General features: G+C 34.8%; 1 protein-coding gene across 1 annotated transcript in view; it reads left to right on the top strand.

Moving 5' to 3' along the window:
• The window catches only part of LOC134534704 (suppressor of lurcher protein 1-like), a 360907-nt gene that overhangs the window by 6959 nt on the left and 328830 nt on the right, over positions 1-25118 (top strand). The window contains exons 2-3 of the mRNA XM_063373180.1: positions 20997-21067; positions 24582-24645. Coding sequence (XP_063229250.1) covers positions 21044-21067; positions 24582-24645 — 88 coding nt within the window. The 5' untranslated portion in view covers positions 20997-21043. The remainder of the gene's footprint in view (positions 1-20996; positions 21068-24581; positions 24646-25118) is intronic.

The following is a 25118-nucleotide window of genomic DNA, read 5'->3' as shown; positions in this document are numbered from 1 at the left end:
ATCTAAAGTATCACAATTCTAAATTATATAGCCACTGCTTAAAGTCCCATAAAAATGTGCTACCGACAAGAAATACTGCACGTAAGTTCGGTGTCTTGCGCGTAGGGAAGAAGAGACGTGTTACGTGGGAGCTAGTATCGCTCTTAACGCCACCAAGGTTTAAACATCAAGCACCTACATTCAGCTGGCATTTTCATGTCTTTTTAGGTAGATTTAGAAGCAATACTACCTATTGTAGTCGTTACCACAGTGCGACTTCCAAAAAAAATTTTGACGTGACAACGTCTAATAAATCGATGAACGCCGGCTGCACGCACGAAAAAGTGTCCCGTTACGCACATTGTCCCTTTACGCTGTGTCCCGTTACGCTCATTTTACGCTTGCGTAGCATCTATCTCTCTTCCACTCGATTGAAACAACCATCGATTTGACTTTTTCGAGGCACATTAAACTTGAAACACTCCCATTCGTTTCCTACTTTTCCTATCATCGTCCTATCCTTAACAGAATAACACAGATTGGAAGAAGTTAAAATAGCAAACATGTATAAAAGTTATAGTTAAAATAATCTCTTCGTTAAAGTAATAAACATATTTGAATTAATGATTGCAAATAAAAGTAAATTTATCAATTAAATTGTAGATTTCATTTACTCCTTCTTGTATCCATACAAAATAATGATGATTCAATAAAAATGATTCAATTTTAATCATAAAAGTATGCAATAATTTCATCAATGTTTTGTTATGACGTTGTCACTTTAAACTATCGTCCGTAAACCGACTTTACTGACAACCATTTTTTTTATATAGTTTTTCGTTTCATGGTCCATAGACCCGAAAACCATTGTCAACTGAAATGTTAATATAAATACATATATTTATTTATATTTATGTATCGCGGTTTTATGGACACGGTAACTGCCGTAATTTTTTCACGAATCGCTTCCAAACTTATGAATAACATATAACCATGACAAATCTCGTTCGCGTTCGTTAATGTTCAATATCTGACCAAAGGGAAAGAACCGGGGAAGGTTTTAAAAAAACAGAAAAAATCGCTATAGCTCCTATAATATGATGAGTATCATATCCGTTTGAACGTTTTAGAGTTCGTGGGAGTAATACCAAAAACCTTTCTGCAAATAAATTTTTAATACGACCAACCATAACTGGAAGGGGTGGAAAAAACAAGGACAAAATAAATCGTAACTTCCTTCGTAGGCACACCATAACATCCGTTCAAATTGTAAATCTTTTAAATTTATCTGAAAATTTTAACTTAAACAATTTTTGATAACATGAGCCATTGCTGCATGGGGTTGAAAAAAAAACAGGGGTAGAATTAAAAATAAATTAATAATTCCGTACAATTTACACTATCAAATCAGTTATAATTTATTGCAAAACCATAAATTATTATATACAACTATCGTCTGTAATAATTTTTGATACGACCAACCATTACAGCAAGGGATGTAGTAAAAAGGGGTTGGAGGACAGAAAAATTTCATAACTCCATTCTTAGGCACACCTTTGAATCCGTTTAAATAGTTTTTAAATATTATAATTCTTATTCAAAACGTTTTTCTGAAATATTATGATACCACCAACAATTGCTGCAAAGGGTGGATAAAGAGGGGTTGAAATAGAAATAAAAATTCATAACTACCTTAGTAATCACACCATAAAATCCGTACATGAAATTTCTTAGGTATGACGTATGGAACATTTAGTACGCAGTAGTGAAAGTGGTAAAAGAAATTGAAGGCAGCTTTCATCTTAATTTTGTTTGAAATTTTCTAAAAATGTTGTTTGAAACATTTTTTTGTTAAGATAAACCATTTCTGCAGGGATTAAAAAAATGTGTAGAATTTTAAAAAAAAAATTCTTAATTTCCGTACCATGTGCACTATTAAATTCGATGTCATATATTGTAAAACTATAAATTATTATTTACCAATTTCGACATAAATAATTTTATACGACCTAATATTACTCCAAGGGGTTGTATAAACAGGGGTTGAATGAGAAACAAAATTCATAACTCTCTTAGAAGGGAAACTATATTTCAGTTCAAATTGTTTGTAAATCCTACAAATATTATATAAAACCTTTGACTGGAACAATTTCGGACACAATAAGCAATTGCAAAAGATGGATAAAGAGGGGTTTAAAATAAATAATAGGAACACCATCAAATCCGTTCAATTTGTTTGTAAATCTTGTAATTTTTTTCAAAAACTTTTGTCAGAAACTAGTTATAATATTACAAACAAAAATTGCATGGGGTTGAAAAAATCTGTGCAAGGAATAAGAAAAAAATAAAACTTACCTACCATGTACACTATTGAATCCATACTTATTTTTGTCTAACTTAATTTTTTTTTTAAATTTTTGTTAAAATTAATTTTTATGTAACCAACCATTACTGCAAGAAGAATTGACAAGGTTTGAAAATAAAAACAAACATTGCATGCTAAATAGATATGCTATTAATTCCGTTATATTTAATTATATAAATTCTAAACTTTATCTAAAACTTTGGCTGAAACTGTTTTTTTATGAAACGAATTATTACCTTTAAAACACGGTTTGAAGTAAAAATAATTAAACTTCCTTAGTATCAAATTTCTTTCGAATTAATTTTTTTAACTTCTTAATATTATATTAAATCTTGGCGCAAAGCAAATTTTTATGCGAGCAAGTTATTAGTGTAAGATTAAAAAAAAAAGTGTTAGGAGGTCAAAAAAAAATTGAATTACTACCTAAGGGGGCATAAAATAAAATTCGTTCTATGTTATTCAGTTCTGGATGCATTGAGTTAAAAACGTCCATGATATTTTCGCTGCATGGAAAATAAGAAAATCTTTAATAGAAATTTTGTAATTTTGGAAAACATTAAGATTTTATGTACATTTATTTCTTAAAATGTTCCAGAAATTTATAGAATTTTACTAAATATTTCCAGAATAAATAGTTACTTCGAAATCTACCTATTCCTGTAGGCTGTGCCGAAGAATCCTAAAGACTTTTCAATCCATATTAATTCCATAAATCGTTCTGTTGAAAATTTTGCTACCGAATGTAGGTCAAAGCTAGACATCTACTACTATTTTTAATAACCTTTAATTTCACTGGTTACATATAAGCCACTCACTACGAGTACATTCTCTGTGTTTCTATATCTGGGTAATTCAATATGATTAACTTATAAGAACCTATTATCATAATTTTTTATGTAGATTTCGAAAAAAGTATATTTATTGTAGCCGTTACCATGGTGCCACTTCCGATGATATTTTATACAGTTTTTCATTTCATGGTTCATAGACCCAAAAACCATGGTCAACTCAAAAGTTTATATATATCACAATTTTATAGACACTATAACTGCTGCAATTTTTCACAAATCACTTCCAGACTGATACACAAAATATAGAAATGGAAAATCTTGTTCGAGTTCATAAAAGGGCAAAATCCAACCAAAGGGGTAGAAATGACGAAGGTTTTTTACAAACAGAAAAATGGCTATAACTCATATAGTATGATAAACATCGCATTTATGTGAATGCATTATAACTTGTGGGAGTAATACCAAACACCTTTAATTAAATAAATTTTTGATACGACCAACCAAAAGGAAAAAAAAAGTGTTGGGGGACAAAATAATTCATAACTCTTCTAGTAGGCACACAATCTAATATGTTCAACTTGTTTATAAATCTTATAATTTCTATCTAATACTTTTGTCCGAAACAATTTTTGTTAAGATTAACCATTGCTGCAAGTAATAAAAAAAATTAAAACAGGGATAGAATTTTAAAAAATTCATAATTTAGAATTATGTACAACTTTAAATCCATTATTATTTATTTTAAAATCTTGAAATAGTATCTACAACTTTCGTATGTAACAATATTTTACACAACCAACCATTACTGCAATGGATGGGAAAAAATTTTTAAGAATGAAGGACAAAAAATTCACACCTCCCTTACAATGCACACTACTAAATCCGTTGAATTTTTATAAATATTATCCGAAACTTATGTCTGATACGATTTTTGATACCACCAGCCATAAATGCAAGGGGTGGAAGGGACAAGCGTTGGCGGACTAAAAAATTATAATTCCCTTAGTATGAACACACTCGAATCTGTTCAACCTTTTTTGTAAATCGTATATTTTTTATATAAATGTTTACTTGAAACTATTTTTGATAAGACAAATAATTCATGTACGGGCTTGAAAAAGAACAGGGGTTGAAATAAAAAAAAGTTACTATCTATATTATGTACGCTATTAAATAAGTTCTAATTTATTGTGATATCTTAAAGAATTATTTACATATTTCGGCCAAATAATTTTTATATGACCAAACATTACTGCGAGGGGTGAAAAATAACAGGGGTTGAAAGACAAAAATTCAATAACGCCCATAGAAAGTACACTACCAAATCCTTTCAAACTATGTGGAAACTTTAATATTATTATCAAAAAAAAATTATGCAACCAACTATTGCTGCAAAGAGTTGAACAAGGTTTAAAGGACAAAAAAAAATATTCCTAAACCCCCTATTAGGTAATCAGTAAAATAGATACTAAAGAATTTTAAATCTTCTAAAAATTATCTAAAACTTTGGTCTGAAACAATTTTTGATAAGACGAACCATTACTTAAAGTACTTAACAAATACAAGAGTAGGATTAAAAATATATATAATTTGTGTATCATGTGCACTATTAAACCCGTACTTATTTATTGTAAGACATTAAAACATTATCTACGATTTTTTTTAAATAATCTTTTATACGATCAACCATTACTGCAAGGGGTGGAAATAACAATGGTTGAATGACAAAAAAGAAAACATAACTTGTTTAGTCGGTATACTATCGAATCCGTTATAATCTATTATAAATATTTTATACACTACTAGCTGTACCCTGCCACGCTTCGCTGTGGCACATTGTGATTGAATAGTTGAGAAATGAGAAACAAAACAAAGAATACATTTCATATAAGTTTAATTTTGCAATACTTGTGGATATACAATATTTTTTGTTTTTCCACTGTATGCGTAGATATAAAGACTATCTGGTTTTCCGACTCGGGAACACGCAACATACAGTTGTCCATGTGAAAAGCAATCCGCATCTAAATCTAAACCACACAATTCTTAAGATTTACCTTGAGCTTTATTGATTGTGATTGCAAATGCCAATCGAATTGGGAATTGCAATCTTGTAAATAGAAATGGTGTATCGGTCGGGATCATGGGTAGTCGAGGAATGAGGACATCTTCACCTTTGAAAGGCCCCGTTAAAATCGTTGCTTCCACTACGTTATTCATTAATTTCTTAACTGAAAGTCGCGTGCTGTTGCAGAGTTTTGGCTGATTAATATTCCGCAAGAGGATAATTGGTACACCTATTTTCAATTTAAGTATGTGTGGTGGTATCCCTGGCAGATCAAGTGAGTTTAAAAATTCCGTTGGATAATAAACTACTTCATCTGCTTCCACAACGGTGTCTATCGACTTATGTAATTTCATCACTTTGAATAATGGATTGAATAACATTATTAGGTTGATAGACATATTTATTCTTTGCGGCAAGGATAGATCTTTTACTGAGCCAATCGTGATTTCTATGATTTTTTTGAATGTCAGGAAATACTTTTTCGATCAGTTCTTCTTTCGATGTTACTAAATTACAAAAATGATCGGGAAATGATATTCGTCTAGACGTCTCATCGACTGGAAGCTGTCCGTTTCCAATTTCCAGTAACTGTCGTGAGAATACCTCAGATGATGGATCATTCTGCAACTGGACACGCATATTCGTAGTCAACTGCAATGTACGTACGTGCCGCCATAGTGTTGAATATTTCAGGCAAGCATTTATTTCGTCTGCTGGTGTCGATCGAGAAATTACAGGTAATGTTTGCTTAAAATCTCCTACGAGCAATATCAATGCTTTCCCGAATGGTTGAACGTTTCCACGCAAATCTCGTAACGATCGATCAAGAGCTTCGAGCTTTTTTTTTATGTGCCATCGTGCATTAATCCCAAACAATTAGTTTACATTTTTGTAATACTTTTCCCATACCGGATGCTTTGGAAATATTGCACGTAGGAGTCTCGATGATTTTCATGTTTAATGGCAACTTTAGAGCTGAATGGGCAGTTATTCCACCTGGTAACAATGTCGCAGCTATTCCAGACGAAGCAAGAGCTAATTCTGTGTCATTTTTTGATCGAACCGTTTCTAGAATCAATATAATTAGGAATGTTTTCCCAGTTCCTCCTGGCGCATCCAAGAAGAAGATCCCCCCAATTCCGTCATTTATCATTTGCATTATGCGATCATAAATGCCTTTCTGTTCACGCGTTAATTTGGGAATGTTCGATTGGACATATATCTGAAGATCATCAATGTTATAACTCTGTTCACGTCGTAAATCTACATCAAATGCAGCAGTCGCAGTTTGGGTTGGTGCTGGCATTCCTAATTGACTAAGAACTTTATTTTCAATAGCTTAGCACTTGTCTTCAATATTTATAAATGCTTGGTTGTAAATGCCTTCTGTTAATTCTAAGGTCATATTGGAATTTTCAAGGCGTAGTCTATGCAAAATATCCTCAGCTATATGAGATCGATATTTTTACCATAAGTCTGTGGGAGATGAAGGAAAGCAAGCGGTCAATATAATTGCGAATAATGCGCGAATTTGGTTTGGATTGCAGTGTTGCACGCCTCATTAATGCATATATTCCATTGTTGGTCATTTTCTAATAAATTCAGAGCTTGACACGCAGCGCGGAAAGTGGCATGTGTGACGCCGTCAACTATTTTTAATTGCTGAAAAGATCTAGGACTAGGCACATTTACCAATAGCATGCGAAGGAAAAAACATTCATCTTGATTGGGATGCACTGTATAAAGTCTACCAATTGTATTTTCTTTGAAAATGCCAGGTTGACCGTCAACTGGCTCCCCTCGTCAGCGTCGTACGAATACTTTTTTAGTTACATTCCACGTGTAATAAGAGAGAACTTCTGAATACATCAGTGTTCTGGCGAAAGCGTCATCCTGGCATAAGGTAAAAAAAGCAGTCAGAGTTGTACCAGGTGGATTAAGGGATCTTTCTTGTACATTTGCATCTGTGAAATAATCACGCTGTCCATTTTCTAAATGTAGGCCTACTGCCAAGTGAACCACAGCTGGATAGTGTTCATGAATGGGAAATGAAAAAATTCGCCATGCAGCCTGGTATTGAGCAATTTCATCGATATCTCGTACTGCATTTTTGTCACTATTATCTGATTGCACACTAAAAACTGCCATACCACTGCCTTTATTAACATATTTACAGATGTATTTAATGGATTTGACTGAATGGCAATATTCTACGTTTATGTGGGCTTTATATGTTTTTGACAGCAAAGGAGAATATGGAACCACCCAATGGTTGTTTACATCAATATCACCATTTTGCATGTGTATAGTTGCCGAATTCCCACCATCTTCAGTTGGTCGTCTTCTATACCGAGGATATCCATCGTGGCCTGTTACTATGTTGGCTGTGAATGCTCGAGGATATTGCTTAGAGCATTTCCCATCTACCATGCATGGTGAAATTGGATTTAGTGTACCACATGGTCCATGTATCATGTTTTTGATAATAACTGCATGAAAATCCTTATCGACGTCAGCCCGTGGAATCTCAGCGCATATCACATCGTCGATTTCGTCTGAAGTTATTTTATTGTAGAGCCAGATTAGTATATGCGCATGGGGCAATCCTCTCTTTTGCCATTCTACTGAATACATCCAGCAGCGCACAGATCCAAATACTTCATTTTTCACGATGAAATCCATCAAAGATTTAAGCTTTTGTCGGAAAACACGTGGTATAATGTCATGCCTATCGATGTGTGATTGGCCAGGAAGTAACAGCTACCGTATCTCGTCCCAAGCTATATTGCATGTGAAAGTAATAAATTAATCTGGACGCCCGTAATGACGAACATATGACATTGCATCTTGAGCATATTCTTGCATGTGATGTGAATGCCAATGTATGAAGATGGTAAAATAGTTAGCTTTCCAATGTTGGTTGTATTACCGTCATTCACAACTGCATCTCGCAAATGAACATATTCTTCAGAGCGTAGTTTAGTCTGATTCAAATGGAGAAATAGCAAACGTTCCGTTTCAATTTTTGCATACATATCCACAATATACTGGTGAAACAACTGACGGCATTTTAAAATTTAATTGTCCTCGTTCCTGCGAATCATTAAGCGGTATGCGTAAAAGTTCATTGAGCTGCAATTTTTATTGATTTCTGCACCATTTACTGGATTTATCATTTTCACATTGAAATGATATCCATCGGCACCATCCCAAAAGATCACTGGGTATTGTAAAGCATCGTAACAACGGTGAGTTTCTGCTACGTTTATCAATTGATTATTTCTTCGATGGAGAACAATATCTCTAAGTTGTAACTGATCTCCGACTATGACAATTGCTACTTCGTCTATAGTTGGAGCATTATATCTCCGGACATGTTCTCCAGCGGGAGTTTTGTCTGCGTGAATAATAATTTTGTGGGTATCTGATGGCATCATATCAATTGCTGTTTTGAACGAACGCACCAAATTGTTCCTTTCGTGAAGAAGCTCCTGCAGTTGCGAAATAATGGATCTTCTTAGCAAGGTTTGTATTCCACAACGTGCATCTACTTCATCTCTATCATCACCAATGAAGTACAGTTGTAGGAATTTATGGTCACTATCTGAGAACGGGAACAGGGAGCCAGCTTTGTGATATATTTGCCCTTTGATTTTAAAAGTTGGCATGAATTGAGCAGTCACGATTTCCGCACCAAATGACGTCATTTGGAAGCAAGAGTTATATTTCCTGATGTTCGATATGAAATGCTTCGATTCAGCGGTATATCCAGCATGTAAAGTTTTCAATGGATCTGGTGGTGCATCAAGTTGAGGCAATTTGATTTTTCCGCCAGCGCAACACATCCCTTTTGTTTCATTATTAAACTTTAGAGCCTGGCAGTAGCTACAGACATGACTCATCTGACCAATGACAACATGCTGACTTGAACTATAATCAACAGTTGGATTGTACCGGAACACAAGACGATTGTATTCCAGATGCATATCAGCTGTTCTTTCTGTTCGTGTTTCAGCTATCCTCACCCTTTCGCGTTCATTCCGTTCAAAACGAACCAAATTTGTTGCTGCAGAACGCGACTGACGTGCTCGCAATCGTGCATCCTCAAGCCTGGCTGCTCGTCTTTCTGCTGGTTCCACGTTTACGTGTCTGAATGGTGCTTAGTCTGTTCCTCTCTCGCACGGATGCTCGCTCTTCCTCAGTCATATTTGAAAACCGTCTTCTTGATCCTTCTGTGTGGCGAGTGCGACGGCCCAAATTTGACTTTCTGTGAGGCATTATTTCGGTTTTCACTGAAACAGAAGAAAGGAATGAGATTATAACTTCTTATGGCTCTCACAGCTCTTATATTCTCCTATCTCTCGTGATTCTCATAGCTGCAGCTCGACAACAATGAGACACAGGATAGACAGCATTGAAAATTAATAATATATTTACTGTCCATCATGTAATTGGAATCGAATATTGTTTCTCATGTGACTGCACCATTACTATTACGGTTGTCAGCGAGTGTTTTCCTCGCTTACGGCAGATGGCGCGGTCACTGGTACACAGCTAATAGGTAAAAAAAAAAATTTTTTTTCGCACTTGTGCTATGAATGTGATGCAATTGTTGTTATTGGCGATATAACATTTTAATTTAAATTAAAAATTAAAAAAAAGGGTATAGGGTCTACGGAGTTCAAAAAATGAATCGCCTAGAACCATCTACCCGCAATCCCACATCAAGTGGTGATAGACCCATACAAAACATAACCTCTACTTACGATTTGGATAACGGCGCAGCTCAATCGAGACACGATCACACTAAAGTACCTCATTCATATTGTATAATTAGTCCCATACCGGTACGCTTAGTCATTTTTTAATTATTGCACCTCGCAATAAAAGCATATTCATTGTATATAGCCATTTCCTGCTCGCTTCACTTGACGTAGTTTTTTCCATTGATAAGAGAAATCTTTTGGCATGGAGAAACGTTTCCATAACAGAAAATGCGTGTTTTTTTTGTTTTTATTGGTGAGAAAGTACATTAATAAAATGGCGCAGTTACTTTTTCGCGGTCGCGGGTATGTTGCTGACGTGAAAAGTAGATAAAAACAATCCTTGATGCGGGTTGTATATAATGGTAAAATTTCAGCTCGTTCGGTGCAGAATGTTTTGAGTTTTTGAAGCGTACACTAACCAACATATCATTTTTATATATATAGATGTAAAACCTTTGGCTGAAACCATTTTTGACGCAACGAACTATTACCGTAAAAAGGCGGTTGAAAAAAAAAATTATTTACCATCTTTCGTTCAAATATATTTTTAACTTTCTTAATATTAGCTTAAACTTTGGTTCGAAGCAAATTTTTAAACAACTACGTATAGTGCAAGGAATGAAAAATAGCGCGTGAAGCTCAAAAAATTCATAGTGACTTATTAGGCCTAATTATTATGCCTAATAAGTCACTATGAATTTTGCGCGTGTAGCTTGTTGTAAGCTATTCAATGCTGACTGTAATGAAATAAAAAACATTGGAAACATTCGGTACATAAAATATGACAAAAAGATTTCATTAATCAATTTGGAATAATGGACAATATATAAGATGTCATGTACATTAAGTTCATAAATTGTCTAAGAAATATACATATATGTTTCCAGAACGTTTCCCGAAGCTAAAGGTACTTCGACATCTACCTACGCCTGTAGGCTGTTCCAAAAGTGATTTTTTTTGTAGTGACTCTGAAATTAGTTAAAACAAAAAATAAACGGATATAAATTAATCGCGGCTACTACCGTGAGATTACGTAAAAAAATTTCTCTTTGGACAAAAATATAGATAAATGATTCGTCATATCCCAATTGTCTCGAACCTTAATCTCGAATTTGAAGTCCATAGAGTACCTCTAATATGCCCCTCAAATCCGAATATAGGTCTCAAGGGTCCAAAATAAAATAATGTATAAGAAATGAAAAATTTAAACCAAGTTGTTGAAACATTTAACACTTTGAATGTTTTATTCATTAACTAAGTTTCCGGAATCAATACATATGGTAATTTATTTGTATAGTTACACGTTTAAAGTACAATATCTTGGGGAAATGTAACAGAATAGGTATGAAGAATAAAAGTTACCTAGTAAACTTAAGAGGTTTTCAATGTTGATTTTTTCAATTTACTTTATTTCATCTAATATTTCTCGTCGAATATTTATCCTCGAATATTGAATCCTTAGAATACTAACGATTTGATGGTATTTGGGGAATTGGGGATTTTATTGGTCATCGACTATTGTGCCAACCTCGCTTAGCTTTCTGCTCCAATCGATGGGACGTCTCGGCTGGTTCACTCATCGCTTTCAACGTTCCTCTGTCGAACGCAGGCCTCCTATTTTGCCCTCCGTCAATAAGTCTTCGAGTTATAGTCGTTTCAAAACTTGACAGTTCTGGATTCGCTCGTCATTTCGGAAATAACCCGCAGTACTCATACCGAGTTTAAAAACGCTTACTCTTAAAATAAACATGTCAGATGCGGCATATCCTTAAGTTCTCCAACATAAGGGGAATACGTCACCATTATTATAATTTTTTTTTTGTGTTGTGGCATGAACTCACTGACTTTTACACACCCAAGCGTTTGTTTTCGTAAATATAAAAAAATAAATTATATCCTTACAAAACCTATTATGCTTGAGTCACACGCACGCGATGTGAATAAAATAATTTACCAATCACGTTCGATACATCATGACGTCATCCGATTAGATAGATTATCTATTTAGGCCTAAACCGCGTTGCGGTTGTCAGAATTTTGATTTCGAAAGATGGCTATACTGGTACATTGGCAATGCTGTTATTAGCCTACTCGTGTATTTGCTAAGGTTTTTTAAAACAAAAAAAAATTATTTTTTAAATATTTAAAATGTGCTCAAATAAAGATTTTTCCGAATGAATGTTAAATTATATATATATATTATATATAATATATATATCTGAAAGAAAGGGAGTATTTTCTTTTGTTTTTTGTAAATTCTCAGTTTTCTCCACAAACTTCACCACATTCCACTTGCGGCTGTGGTTGCAGATTGCGTTGGTCTACCATCGATTCTAAGAGGATTTGGTGGAAGGGACTGCGCGTTTTGTTTCAGTTTTACTTAATTTTCAACCATGTTTTCTCGATAATCTCTTTGCCAACGGCTACTGTATTTTTCATGCACTCTTCGTCTCCTCGCAAAGGCATGTTGCATTGTCGATGCCTCTTGGCGAATCTTTAAATTCGTTGGGAAGATCGGGAAGGTCTCATCGTGCTTGAATGACAAACATATAAAAACAATAATGGAACCTGAACGACTCGACAGAATTCTATGGGGTTGGTTTTGTCCGCTAGATATTTTCATTACGGAGAACTGAAAGTACAGAAATAATAAATACAGTTCATTGATTTTTAAAAAAAATAAGGCCTTGAAACCAAAAAATAAACAAACATGAAAAATATTTGACTATAAAATTATTAAAATCACATAACAAAATAGCTATAGTATATTTCAACGATGTTATTTTGCTGTTGCATAGAACTTTTAAATACGGTAAAATTGGCTTAAAATTGTAATATATTTATTTTTGTGCTGTTTTTTTTTGTGGAACGACATAAAATGAATTAAAAATGTATACGGTATTTTTTATTTTGAAAATGAATTCGTTTGGATGAAACATTCACTGTGGTTTATCGTGACGTGGACTGATGCAATGCACGTGACGGCGGAGCGCTCTAGCGGCCACTTTACGAACTACGATGACGGGGGGTACACAAGTGACGTCCTCCTTGGCACGGCCTACACGCTACAGGGCGTCGGAGAGGTTGGTGCTGCTCGTCACGCTGACAGCCCTTGTCCGGGTTCGAAGCCCCACTGAGCACCCAGCCGAGCCTAATGAGGCAGGAGGATGACTGTGTGCCGGTCAAACTACATTCAGGCCCCGCTTCGCTCGTCACGGCATTGCACTATCCTGCCATTATTCTTACTTTCTAGTACATTTTTTTTTGTAATTGTTCCTTATTGCGTATCCAGTTTACACCAGAGTAAGTACCCGGCGTTGCCCGGGTTAAACTACCCTTGAATTTCGGATGCTATGTAATGCAAGGAACATCGCTGTGCCGAGTTTCAAGTCTGTACGACTTATACTGAAAAAAAAAATATATTGATTTTTAATGCGCCTCCAAAATTTCAACGGAGACGAAGAATGCATTAACAATGCAAATCTCGTTTCCATGGATATTTCCGACCACAAACTAATATTATGATTTTTAATACCCCTTTGGTTTCTTTTTTGTAAAATCCCTTCTTAATGCACCGTTATGGAACTCAGGGAATATTTCCTCCAAATTTCAAATGTCTGTGTCCACCGGCTTAGACTGTGCGTTGTCTTTCAGTCACGATAGTGTTTTATAGGAATCGATTTTTCAAAATCAAATATATTTAGGTTATGGTACAGCTTTGAACCACAATCATATTAAATTACTTACTATATTTTTATTTTATTACGTTAAAATATAATTTTATTTGTTACACAAGACAAATGCTCACGGGGATAATGTTCCTCAAAGTTTCATATCAACATATTTTCAAAATAAAATATATTTTTGTTAAATATAGAGCTTTGCATGACAAACACTAACATTTAAATTTTTGATGTTAATATTTTATGTTAAAATACAACTGGATACGCAGTAAGAAACAATTACCTCGTGTCACTTAGATTTCCAAGTATGGTTTTGTATACAGACTGGTGAAGAGAAACCATGTCTCCTATAGTCACAACTCTAAATAATAAAACCGCCCTTGTATTCTTCATAAAATTACTTGAATACTGATTAAGGTTCTTGACTTTATAATGAAAAAAAAATTATTTACTTAATGGGTCATGGGTCACAGTTTATTTGCTAGTTAAATTGTTCATTACGTGCTGGCCAACAGCAGCTTCTCAGCTCCGTGAAGGGTGGGTAATTGAGCGGGTGCTTGATAAAGAACTGCAACAACGTTTTATCGGGAGCAGGAAGAAACAAATATCTTCAGAAGCAACGACTTCCCTAACACGAGCAAGACAAGATAGCTAATGACCAAACACACTCGTTGTGATCAAAACACCCGTGAAAGGAAAATTTTGGTGTTAGAACGCTTTATTCTGAGGAATATTTGTTGTTGTGAATTGTAATCGGGCTTGGCAAATTGTAAGAATATCTGTAGAGAGTGAGCGTGGTATTACAGCCAAAAATACATACAAAATTGCCAATAATATTTATTTAATTTCAATCAAGTTTTATGCCAATAACCAAAGTCATTCGGAGGCGAACAATTAAAAAAAGGATAAAATAAATACAGAACCACATTACTTTCATGAATACAGAATAACACAAAAATGTAAATAGAACATAAAGCATAGTGCAAAGACACCAAAGACAACAAATACAAAAATACATAATTTAATTCATTAAAAAGGTAATAAATGTATACTTTTTAAATTGTGTTTTTATTATTTACCGTAGTAATAAATACGATTTAATGCCCCTATTAGAAATTTTAGTTTTGAAAATTTATACAATTATCTATAAACCGTTTTGTCAGAAAAAGGTTTCTGTAATTACAAGAAGTCTTAAGTCCAATTTCGTTCAAATCTCTAAAAATTATGATTTTGTACCTGTTCAGAACTATGACGAGCGAACTGATACAGGTTTCTGTCCGCTATTTAATAACTGAAGCCGTCAGAATGGAAAAAAGTAATGATTTCCTTAAGGGAAAATGAAATCGCTGTGAATAAAAATGGACCATAATGCAAGTTTCATAAATTTTTTTTGCAGGTGATGACAACGGGGTTGGTTGTGAAATGCGTGAAATTCACAAGTAAAAAAAAATCACAGGAAATGATGTTTCGCTTCCCGAACAAACGAATCATTATTCTCGAGAAAGGGACGATGCATCAAATATAAAAAGAGAACGCTGTCACTACGCGGAGATGTTATTTGGTTTGTGAAAAAAGGGGGGGGGGGGATGTGGAGGAGCTAGTCGGTTGTCGACGACGTAAATTTTTATTTCCGTCGCGTTCTCTTCGCGAGGACAGGGTAAGGGTGGATATTTGAGGGGGGTATTTGGGGCAGGGGGGAAGAGAAATATCGCACCCGCAGCGACGATGGCACACTGAAAAATATACGGCGAAGGGCCGGGAGCCCTTTTATCCCACGCATGGGCAGCGCGGACGCTACGGCTTGTTTTGTGGGCGAGATGAGTAATGCCCTGGACCAACGGGCCTGAGAATAAAAGGAAGTTGGGGGGGGGGGGGGCTTTCCAAGAGAAAAAAAATTCGATGAGGCGAGTGACTGCGCGGGGGTGTTAGTGTGAGGGGGTCTGAGTTTGGTCCCCGCGCGTGGTACCGCCGTGCGGAAGAAGTTTGCGGGAGGGGGTGATTCCCCCCGCCACGCCTCTCTTTTGAATCATTATTTTGGACATAAGCCATTCCTAGTATTTACTGCATATCGTAGAGAAAATCATAAGAACGGACAAAGAAAAATTGGTACACAAACCCACAGAAAACAAGTTCAAAATCAGCGGATGTCTAGTGTTAAATGTAGAGACAGCACAGTAAAATTCTGTGGAAGGAATATGTCAGAAAAATATCATCACAGCTCAGACGAACAGTGGGCTGACAACGACGAGACAGTTTTATCAGGAACAGCAACTGCAGAAAAACAAAAATCTTGGACAAAACAGAGATAGACGGAGGAACCCAACGAGGATACTAAACATATCAATCAGAACAACACGCGAGCCCAGCGATGAAATTAAACAGGTAGTCTGACAATACAACTGCGACAGCACAGACGTAGGCTTCCTAAGACAAAACAGTTGTGACGTTTCGGGAAATCTATTGTCGCTGGATTGTCGTTATGTTACCCAGATTATATGTTTAGTTTAATAGTTGGGATCCTCTGTTGGTCGCTGTATTGTCCAAGTTTGTTGTTTTTTTCTGTATTTACTGTATTTTTTGCAACTGCCTCGTCGTGGCCAGACTACGGTGTTCGTCTTTGCTGTTATATTTTTTCTGACTAATTACGTCCACAGAATTATTGGTTTGGTCTAGGTAGAGATTTAACATTTAACATCGGTTGTTTTTGTTTGTTATCTGTGTGTCTGTGTATTCATATTTCTTTGTGCTTTCTTTGTATTTTCTCTATGACATACAGTTCAAACAAACAATGGGGTGTGTACAAAATAATGATATCAATAAATATTTCCCACCTCTAATCATGATGGAAATATAGTGCATACAATACACTCCGAACACTTTGGACTCGACAGTATAGACTCTAGAGGAGACAGGCAAAAAACTGTTGCGTCATATCGAAAAGACCCTTGATGCTTTTGTTAAACCAATAAGCTAACCGGTTTGATAATATTGGAACCAAGCAAATATTTTAAAACACCTTAGTAATTTAAATATTTTTAATTTTCATACACAAAAAAAATACCTACTGAGACCACGAAAAATATTACTTTTTACCAATGAACACCACACCAGATATTTTGTGGTGACTACAAAACTTATTAGTGTCAGCGAAATTGTGTCGCTTGTAAGCCAAATCGTAGACGCCACTTTTTTTCCTTTACCACAAATTTTGTAAATTTTTGGGTTTATACTGCAATTTAACTGATAGCTTGAAGTACGGTTTGATAACTAAGAAATATTTTTCTCAAATTTAAAAAAATATATATTTTTAGAAACTAAACGCTAAAAGTATAGGATTAAAAATCAGTCGTATATGTAACAATACTATTTTATTTACAGTGAAAACAATGCAGTAACAATTGTAATTTTCGTTTTATTGTCCACGAGAGCTTGAGAACATTATTATTACAGCCTCAGTTTATTCAAGCAAGCAGACGACAAAAGAGAATGGACAAATTTATTGAGTAACTTGTAATTCAAGTAGAGAGCTCGTTGCTTCTCGTCCGGTCCTCACTAAAAAAAAAAGTCAATGCACTGGAAGAAGTGGGCCATTAGCCATCAGCCATTCCACAGAAGCTCCATAGGACCTTTAAAGGGGTTGGTTTCTTAAATGATGTTTGATTTATAATTTTGTATTTTGCCCAGTGATTTCAACTGAATGAATAAAACGACTGTAGTTGATTTTTGAAAAAAAAAATGATTTTGTCACTTCAATATGTTATTTACGAGATTTTATAACCTTAAAATGATATATATTAATTCTAGCATGAATTGAGAGAACGAAATAGCGTGCGCAACAAATTTGATCTAACCGTTTGTATGTACCTTTGTGGTAAAACTATTTATTTTTGAATAGAAATTGTGCATTTCCAACGCAATGAAAATACCATTTATAGGCTTTTTTGGATAATCAATTTATTTGTAAATTATCTGATTATCTATATGAATAATGGAGTGTGTTTGTGCGTCTGTAGATCGCGTAGCGTGGGGACGAAAAGGCCTGGAGCCGTGACATTTGGTTTGTTGTTCCACCAAGGCAGCTGGCTCTGTTTGCACTTTAAAGCGATTTTTTTCAAAATTCGATTTTTTTATTTAATCTTTCTCTTTTTTGACCACTTTTTCCGATAACCTTGGAAACTGCCGTTTCATTGATATTGGTGCTTCCCCCGTCTTCTGGAAACGGCCGTTGCATTGTTGATTCCTTATTTATTTTGGATCATGATCCAAAATTTTCTGTAATCAATCATGCGGACACGTATTGTTTGCGAAATAAATAAATTTTAAGGGCCATTGTAAACCGTTTTATCCTTAATGGCTCCTTTGGTTTTAGTTTATTCCGGTTATCTGAGTTATAGTGATTTTTTTTTCAATTGTTTATTTTCAAAATTAGATTTAGTTTTTTTTTTTTTTCGGTTCGACGCGCGGCAGTGTCGTACCCACTAGGAGGGTCATGTATTAAGATCAGTGCGAGTGTGTTCTACCTGCAGACTGCCGTAGTGTCGGGCCGGCGGGGTGGGGGGAAATGGCGGCATCGGCTATTATCCTGCATATAAAGAGTTCACGACGAAGGTGACCAAAAAGTTTAATTCAAATTTGTGTGCCACACGATTACAGCTCTTTGTACATGCTAGGATTGACATATAAAATAATGGCCTTTTATTTCCTCAGAACCATTAAACAGACGTATTCATTCGATCAAATCTCTTATAAATAAGCATCGACAGCTTTATTGTAAATTTATATAAAGATAGCCAATAAACCGCGATTTCGCTCGCACAATTTCAGGGTATAGCTGATAACTTGCCTTTGTAAAAAAAAAAGTATGTGATTTATTTCGAACATTTTTACTTAATAAATTGATACAATTTTCAGGTGTATGAAAACTCAAGTTGATAAGAAACCCGTTTAAGGATTATATTTACTCAAAGCTGTTGTGCGTATGCCTTTTTAATTTTTTTTTGTATAGATTACTTACATATCTGATTTTATAAGGTGCTTTTGTCCGCACTTTGTCTGCGTGGACTTGAGAATTGGATACAGAGGGGAATGAATAAAGAGGGTGAATGTATTATAAAAAAGATAGTCGAGTTTGATTTGCACTATAACTTTGCGCTTCACTGACATGGTAAAGTTGTGGAATTTATATTATTTCTCAATCTTATTTTAATGAAATATATATTTTATTCAACATTATATGGTTTATTATTTTCCGCCAGTATGTATAAGTTTTGGGCATTCGATACTCTTGAACAACCAACATATAGCTGACCATGTGAGAAGCATGGAGTGCCCGAAGAATTCCTGCCACTTTCAATGTTTGAACCTGGGACATATTGTCATTTTAAATGTTGACTTTAGCAGAAATTGCAGCTTCTTAAATTGTAATGGCTATTTATTGGGAATTATAGGGAAATCAACATGCTCTCTGCTCTGGCTACTCCGGTTGGTGAGAATATGTTTCTTTCCATCTGTGCTATGTGCAGACTGGTACCGTTGCACAATATCGGTGCGTCAAGGTTACGCATCAGCAAAACTGTGACCCATACCTTTAGCTACAGTTTGTGGAAAGGCAAGAATCCCCTAGGCAAGACATAACGGACGCACCAAACGTAACGCATTACAAATTCAAGGCAACGCCACCTATTGAGGCAATTCAAAACTGAACTGTTATTAACGCCGTTAGTTCGCTAGCCACCGCGAGCTCCACTAAGCCGCTGGGTCTCGCCAAGGAGAAAAATATGAATTTTCCAGACCTTACTAAATGACCGTGTGGCTGACATAGATAAATGACACTCACTCACTATCTGTCTATGACTTACCTATGATTTTCTATTTTAAAATTGAATTTACGCCTCTTTTTCACAACCTACCTTATAGTTGGAATTTCATTACTATATGAACCAAATATAGCCAGTCGAAATAAAGGCAATCGAGGGCCTTTAATCTAAGCCAGAGGTTAACATGCAATAAATCTCGTAATCTTGTAGTATGTATGCAAAAATGTGGTTTTTATTGTATATCTCCGGCTCCCTCCATCGTAGCAAGATAAAATATATACCAGTCTTAAGTCAAAAAATAATCGTTTAAACAAAAATAATTTCATCAAAATCGGTCTAGTAGTTTTATTGAATTGTTTGAACAAACAGACAGACAAACAGACAGATACAGTTTTATAATAGTACAAATAAAGAGGAAAAACCAAAAATTCATAGAAGTGTAATAATTTTGGATAATTTGGTGGCTCGGTAACCATAATTTATTATGACGGAAGACATGCATTTATTGCGATTCCCTGGAGTGCTTTCAAGAATCTCTGCCGGATGTTTTCATCACTGAAAATTATTCTGCTAAAATTACAATTCAGAAACGAAATACGGAAACAGAACAACTCATCCGCCCTCAGTGTATTCTTGGATGATTTTCGTAAGGAGGCACTACATTATATCTTAAGCAGTTTACAAATCGCAAGTTTTTTTTTTTTTTTTTTTTTTTTAACTTTGCACAGTGTGTGTATGCCCGGGTAGGTGGGGCCCTTAAACAATTCGTCCACCTTTTTGGCGCTTCATTTCCCAACATTGGCAGTACGATTGGCCATTTGTCAAGCCCACGATAAAACCATGATCTGAGCAGAAATCAAATAATTTAATTTATAAACCACCAGTAGCCTGTCTTTGTTAGCCGTATGTTTAAGTTAAGTTTAGTTTTAAGGTAGCCTGCACGTGGCACGAGAGTGTTAGTATTACATAGAATTTTGTTTTTTGTACTTTAAGAAAGTTTACTTTGGAAATCAATTGCCAAGAAATTACAAGACAATAATTGTTAAATGTGTACAACACATTGGTATGGTTATTGTTGCATGAACTAAATACGTTTTCGGAAAAATTGTGGATATTATTTCTTTTGCACTTGCGAAAATTGGCGTATGATTTTAATTTTGGAATTTTCTGAAAATGCATAAATTTTTCAAACCACGGAAAAGACAATCAAATACTCACCAATTGGACTCTACTTAGTTTTATTGTGCTTATAAATGCGCGCAGTTAGTACTTACTGGAAAGCTATTCAGGGAACAGTTTACAAACAACTTCAACTAATTTTCTGTCCTGGGTTGAACACAAATCGTAAATGCTCGGGTAAGAATATGAATCCAGTATTACTGCAAACATTTGTTGTTTTTTTTTTTGTAGCGATGCGTTTGATTTTATGTAAATAAAAATTTGAGATTTTACACGATTATTTCAGATCAATTTACAACAAAAAAAAATTAAATCAGAGTGTACAGGATAAGTGCCTTGACTGTTGCAGGACCGGTGCTGAGAACGGCGTTGCATCATGGGAGGTTCCATTGCGCGATGAGGTGGAGAGATGTGATGGAGGTGAGAGCAACACCCTCGCCACGTGCCTCTAGCACGTAGTGCATATGTTAAGTGACGTAGTGCAGAAGCTTTCCCTAAAACCCCCTCACACCTCTCTATATCTTCACAACATGCAAACACCTTCTATAAATAAGTATTTTTCCCACGCCCCGACAGTGGAATAAGAACGCCTCCCAGTACTTTCTCTAACATTGCAATTATTGGAAATTATTTTTAAAAAACGCAAATTTAGGAATATCCAACACTAAAACACAGAAATGTTGAGTAGGAAAATTGTTCATTTGGAAAAATGTTTAGAAAGAAAAACAGTCTTCTTTGGAAAATGTTCATTTTTCTTCCATTACCAACACAGATTATCATAATTTAAGATTAGTCGATATACATTATACAATAATATTTTTTGTGTACTGTTCAAACAAAATAATTTTGTTCCTATTACTTGGTACAACACATCATAGTTTACTCTCAAATGTTAAGTGAGCCATTAGTTTTTAAATTATGTTTTTGATTCTGTTTTTATAAAAATGGGATATTATTGATACATTTTTAAAAAGCATTTACCAAAAATACTATTTTCCTGAAATCTAACATCTGAACGTAAAACACTCTCAAGCTCTATTCAACTAGAAGAAGTTTGAATGGTTGCCAACCTCCGTAGCGCAATCGGAACCACAGTGGCTTCCGGGGCGTGGGGTTCTGAGTATGAATCCCGGGTAAGGCACGGGTGTACAAATGTAAGGATAAAAATATATTATAAACACGTTAAAGTCAATGAAACTGTTAATATTACATTAAATAGTCATGTGGGGGGGAGGGGGGGGATAGATGTATTTTTGGTGACTTAAAAAAAATCTCCGTTGAGCCAAACATTTTAAATATAAAAGTAATTTACAAGATTACAAAGTTGCTTTAGTAGTTCGATTTTCTGACTGGTGACTAGAGTATTAGATCTTGCACCTTTTTACTAATCCCGGTATTTCGTGATTGTGCTCAGACAATCCTGGGACCCCGGGATAATCCTGGGATTTGGGATGGCAAACAAAATATGGAAAACCTATGTAAAAATCAGTTTTTCATCTAATTTTACTGACACAGTAATTATATGTCCTTACACAATAGTCACTTATGAGAAATTAGACTTGAATTCATGCAATCATATCAGATTTTCCTCGAAAATGAAAGATATCTTCTTAAATTCAAATAAACAAACAATATGTGTAATAATATACGAAACAAATCACACATCAACAAAAATGGCATTCCTGTGAATTTTAGTAAGCATTTGAATTCTTCATAACATTAAGGTGCGCAGTAACAAAAAAAAACTTTTCTTGTATTAAAATAAGAATCAGTCAGACTCACATTTCTTACAGCGAAAGTGGCTTATCATGTTGTCTAGGTAAAAGTTGTTTATTTTCAAGTGTGTGTTTGGGTTGGTGACTAATGGTATTGGAAATTTTAAAGAAAAAGTAAAACAGAATTATTATCTGGGAAAACGGGAGAGGTAAAAATTTAGCAATTTTTTTATCGAACGTAACACTATAACAAAAAAGAAAATATGAACTGCTAGAAAATATTGTCTGTTTACTATTCACACTTATCAGCAATAATAAAATGACTTCCAAATTTAGTACATAGTAATAATTTTAAGTAAATTATACTAATTAACCAAAAACGAAAATAAATTCTACTTACGCGATGCAAGGCGCAGCTTTTTATAAAAACTTTCACTCAAAACGTCACATTTCTAACAACTACACTTTCTCTGTGTGACGGAGAATACGCGACTTAAATAAGCTATTAAAACATTATAGTGACATATAACATGAGTGTTTTTCGTTCGGAAATCCTTCGATATTAGATGTATGCTTCATTACTGTTGTTTTTTCTTTCTTTGTCAATCCCGAAAATCCCGGGTTTAGGAAATTTATATCCCGAAAATTTAGGGACTGGAAATGGGCCGGATCCACTACTGCTAACTCAAGGGTCTTAGGAATTTAATCGTGTGGAAAATGTCCTTCCTGATCTTGTCTCTTCAAATCCTTACTGCAGAAGGCAATGGGAATTCACCAAAGTATCATCTCTCCTGACCCACCCCAGTAAAAATGATGACTCCATATCCAAACCAGCCTCAAAGCCGATCAAATCCATTGAGGAAACGCATAAGTTTCTGTTTCTTATTTCGGTTGGATACATGATTGAAAATGAGTTTATTTCCTTGCTTCTTGTTGTGGCTACGGTACGGTACTGGCGTGAGGTGAGACATTGGATTCCGCTTTTGATCAATCTAATTGTATTTACTCACAGCCAGCGATGGAGATAATCTCTGTCTGGTATAGTCCGTTTCAGCTAGCCTGAATCCTTTTGAGCTCCTTTTTTAGTCGAGAAGGCTTTAAAATACTTTAGAACTTTTCCTAATAAGTTATGAGTTGTAAAAGTTAAACACCGAGGGAAAGATTTTTTTGCCTCATTTAAATACATTTTTATTTGGCAAAATATAAAGAAAAAAAATAGAACTGATTCAAACAAATATTTTGTCGCAGAAAATATTACATTGTATCAACAAAAATATTTCGTTAGCTCAACTGTGTATCTCGTAGCTGTAATTCACTTACACAATTGGATATGTTAGTAGTTGATTAAGACACTTACAACTCACTCTAATTCAATCGCCTTTCAATTCTTATCCTTAAACGATTTTTTGTAGGTTTATGGGTTGCAGCCATGGAAAAGTTGAGAAACGTTCTTTGAGGTTTCGGTTGAAATTGCTGCTAATTGTGCAAGGGCATACTAGGCGGGGAGTATGTAAACCAACAAAAGGAAACTTCTTGCAAGCAAACAGCAGGCAAATAAGTTCTGTCAACCCTCCCTCCCCATCAACCAATGACGAAATTAAATTCTGCGAACTCTCTTGATTGTGCGATTTCATACTTACGCAAGCTTTCAAGAGTAAACCGAGTGTCTTGATTGTCTGTGGAGATAATGACCAACCTCTTTCCTCTACGTTAAGGCATAATCGCTCGCTAGTCTTGCTAGGTTTATCATCATCGTTGTTTGGACAGATGTATGTATGTATGTGTCTGTAAGACATCAAGCAATGGCAACCCTTCAGTTGTGTCTTTTGAAAGTGTCTAATAATTCTCTGTGCACACACCTTAGGGGTTGTTTAAGATACAGTATTATAAATTGTGTCATTCTGGCCATTTAACAGGGCTTAGAATAAGTATTTACCTAATGTTTATGTCTTGAAAGTAGACTTCCCATGCAGTTTTGAATTTTTTTGTTTCACGTTCGAAAGTGAATTACAAAATTTTTTCCAGTAATTCTATTTAATATGTATATTACAAGTTTTTACAGTGACTTTTCGGGTCAAGAAGTCGAAACTCTAATATTTATTACAAGGAAAAGGTTCAAATGTAGCTATAACTAAATAATAAATAAATGAGATTGAAGCATTCTCAAATGTAAAACAATTATTTTGAAGTTTTGTACTAACAGTCAATTTTTTTTTCAGATCCTCATTGTGGTCTTCTTCATCGAAATAATGTGCATCATATTTGTGGAGGCAGTGAACCCAGGTAATTATCTAAGATTATATTTATCTTTCAATCAATTTGTGTGATTCATAGATCATAGATAAAATATTTCCCAGTAATTTTTAAGCACAGTCGTTGGGTAGTTAAATAAAAACGCAACCCGGGAATACGAAAATTTCCCTACTCTCCTTTTACGCTTCACAATTCATTCAGTTATGCTATTTTCAGTGATGGTGTCAATTTTATAACATTATGTTTAGGTGCCAAGTGTTTTCTAATGTTGAGCGCTTAAGTTTACAATAGTTTAAATTTTGAATATGATTGACAATTTAGTATTTTATTGGAAACTGATATATATTGAGAGAAATGCACATTGTTAAATATTAGTGTCTGAATGCATCTATGTCTTTGTAAAATTATTACGAAAATTGTGATATTTAATACCTTTATAGCGCATAATATACATAGAATAAGCTTAATGAACATAGATATCAGCATTTATTATTTCAAATTTT

The sequence above is a fragment of the Bacillus rossius genome, chromosome 8 (genome assembly GCF_032445375.1).
Source record: "Bacillus rossius redtenbacheri isolate Brsri chromosome 8, Brsri_v3, whole genome shotgun sequence".
Classification (NCBI taxonomy): Eukaryota; Metazoa; Arthropoda; class Insecta; order Phasmatodea; family Bacillidae; genus Bacillus; species Bacillus rossius.
The sequence above is the reverse complement of the archived record's forward strand: the minus strand, read 5'-3'. Positions and strand labels throughout refer to the sequence as shown.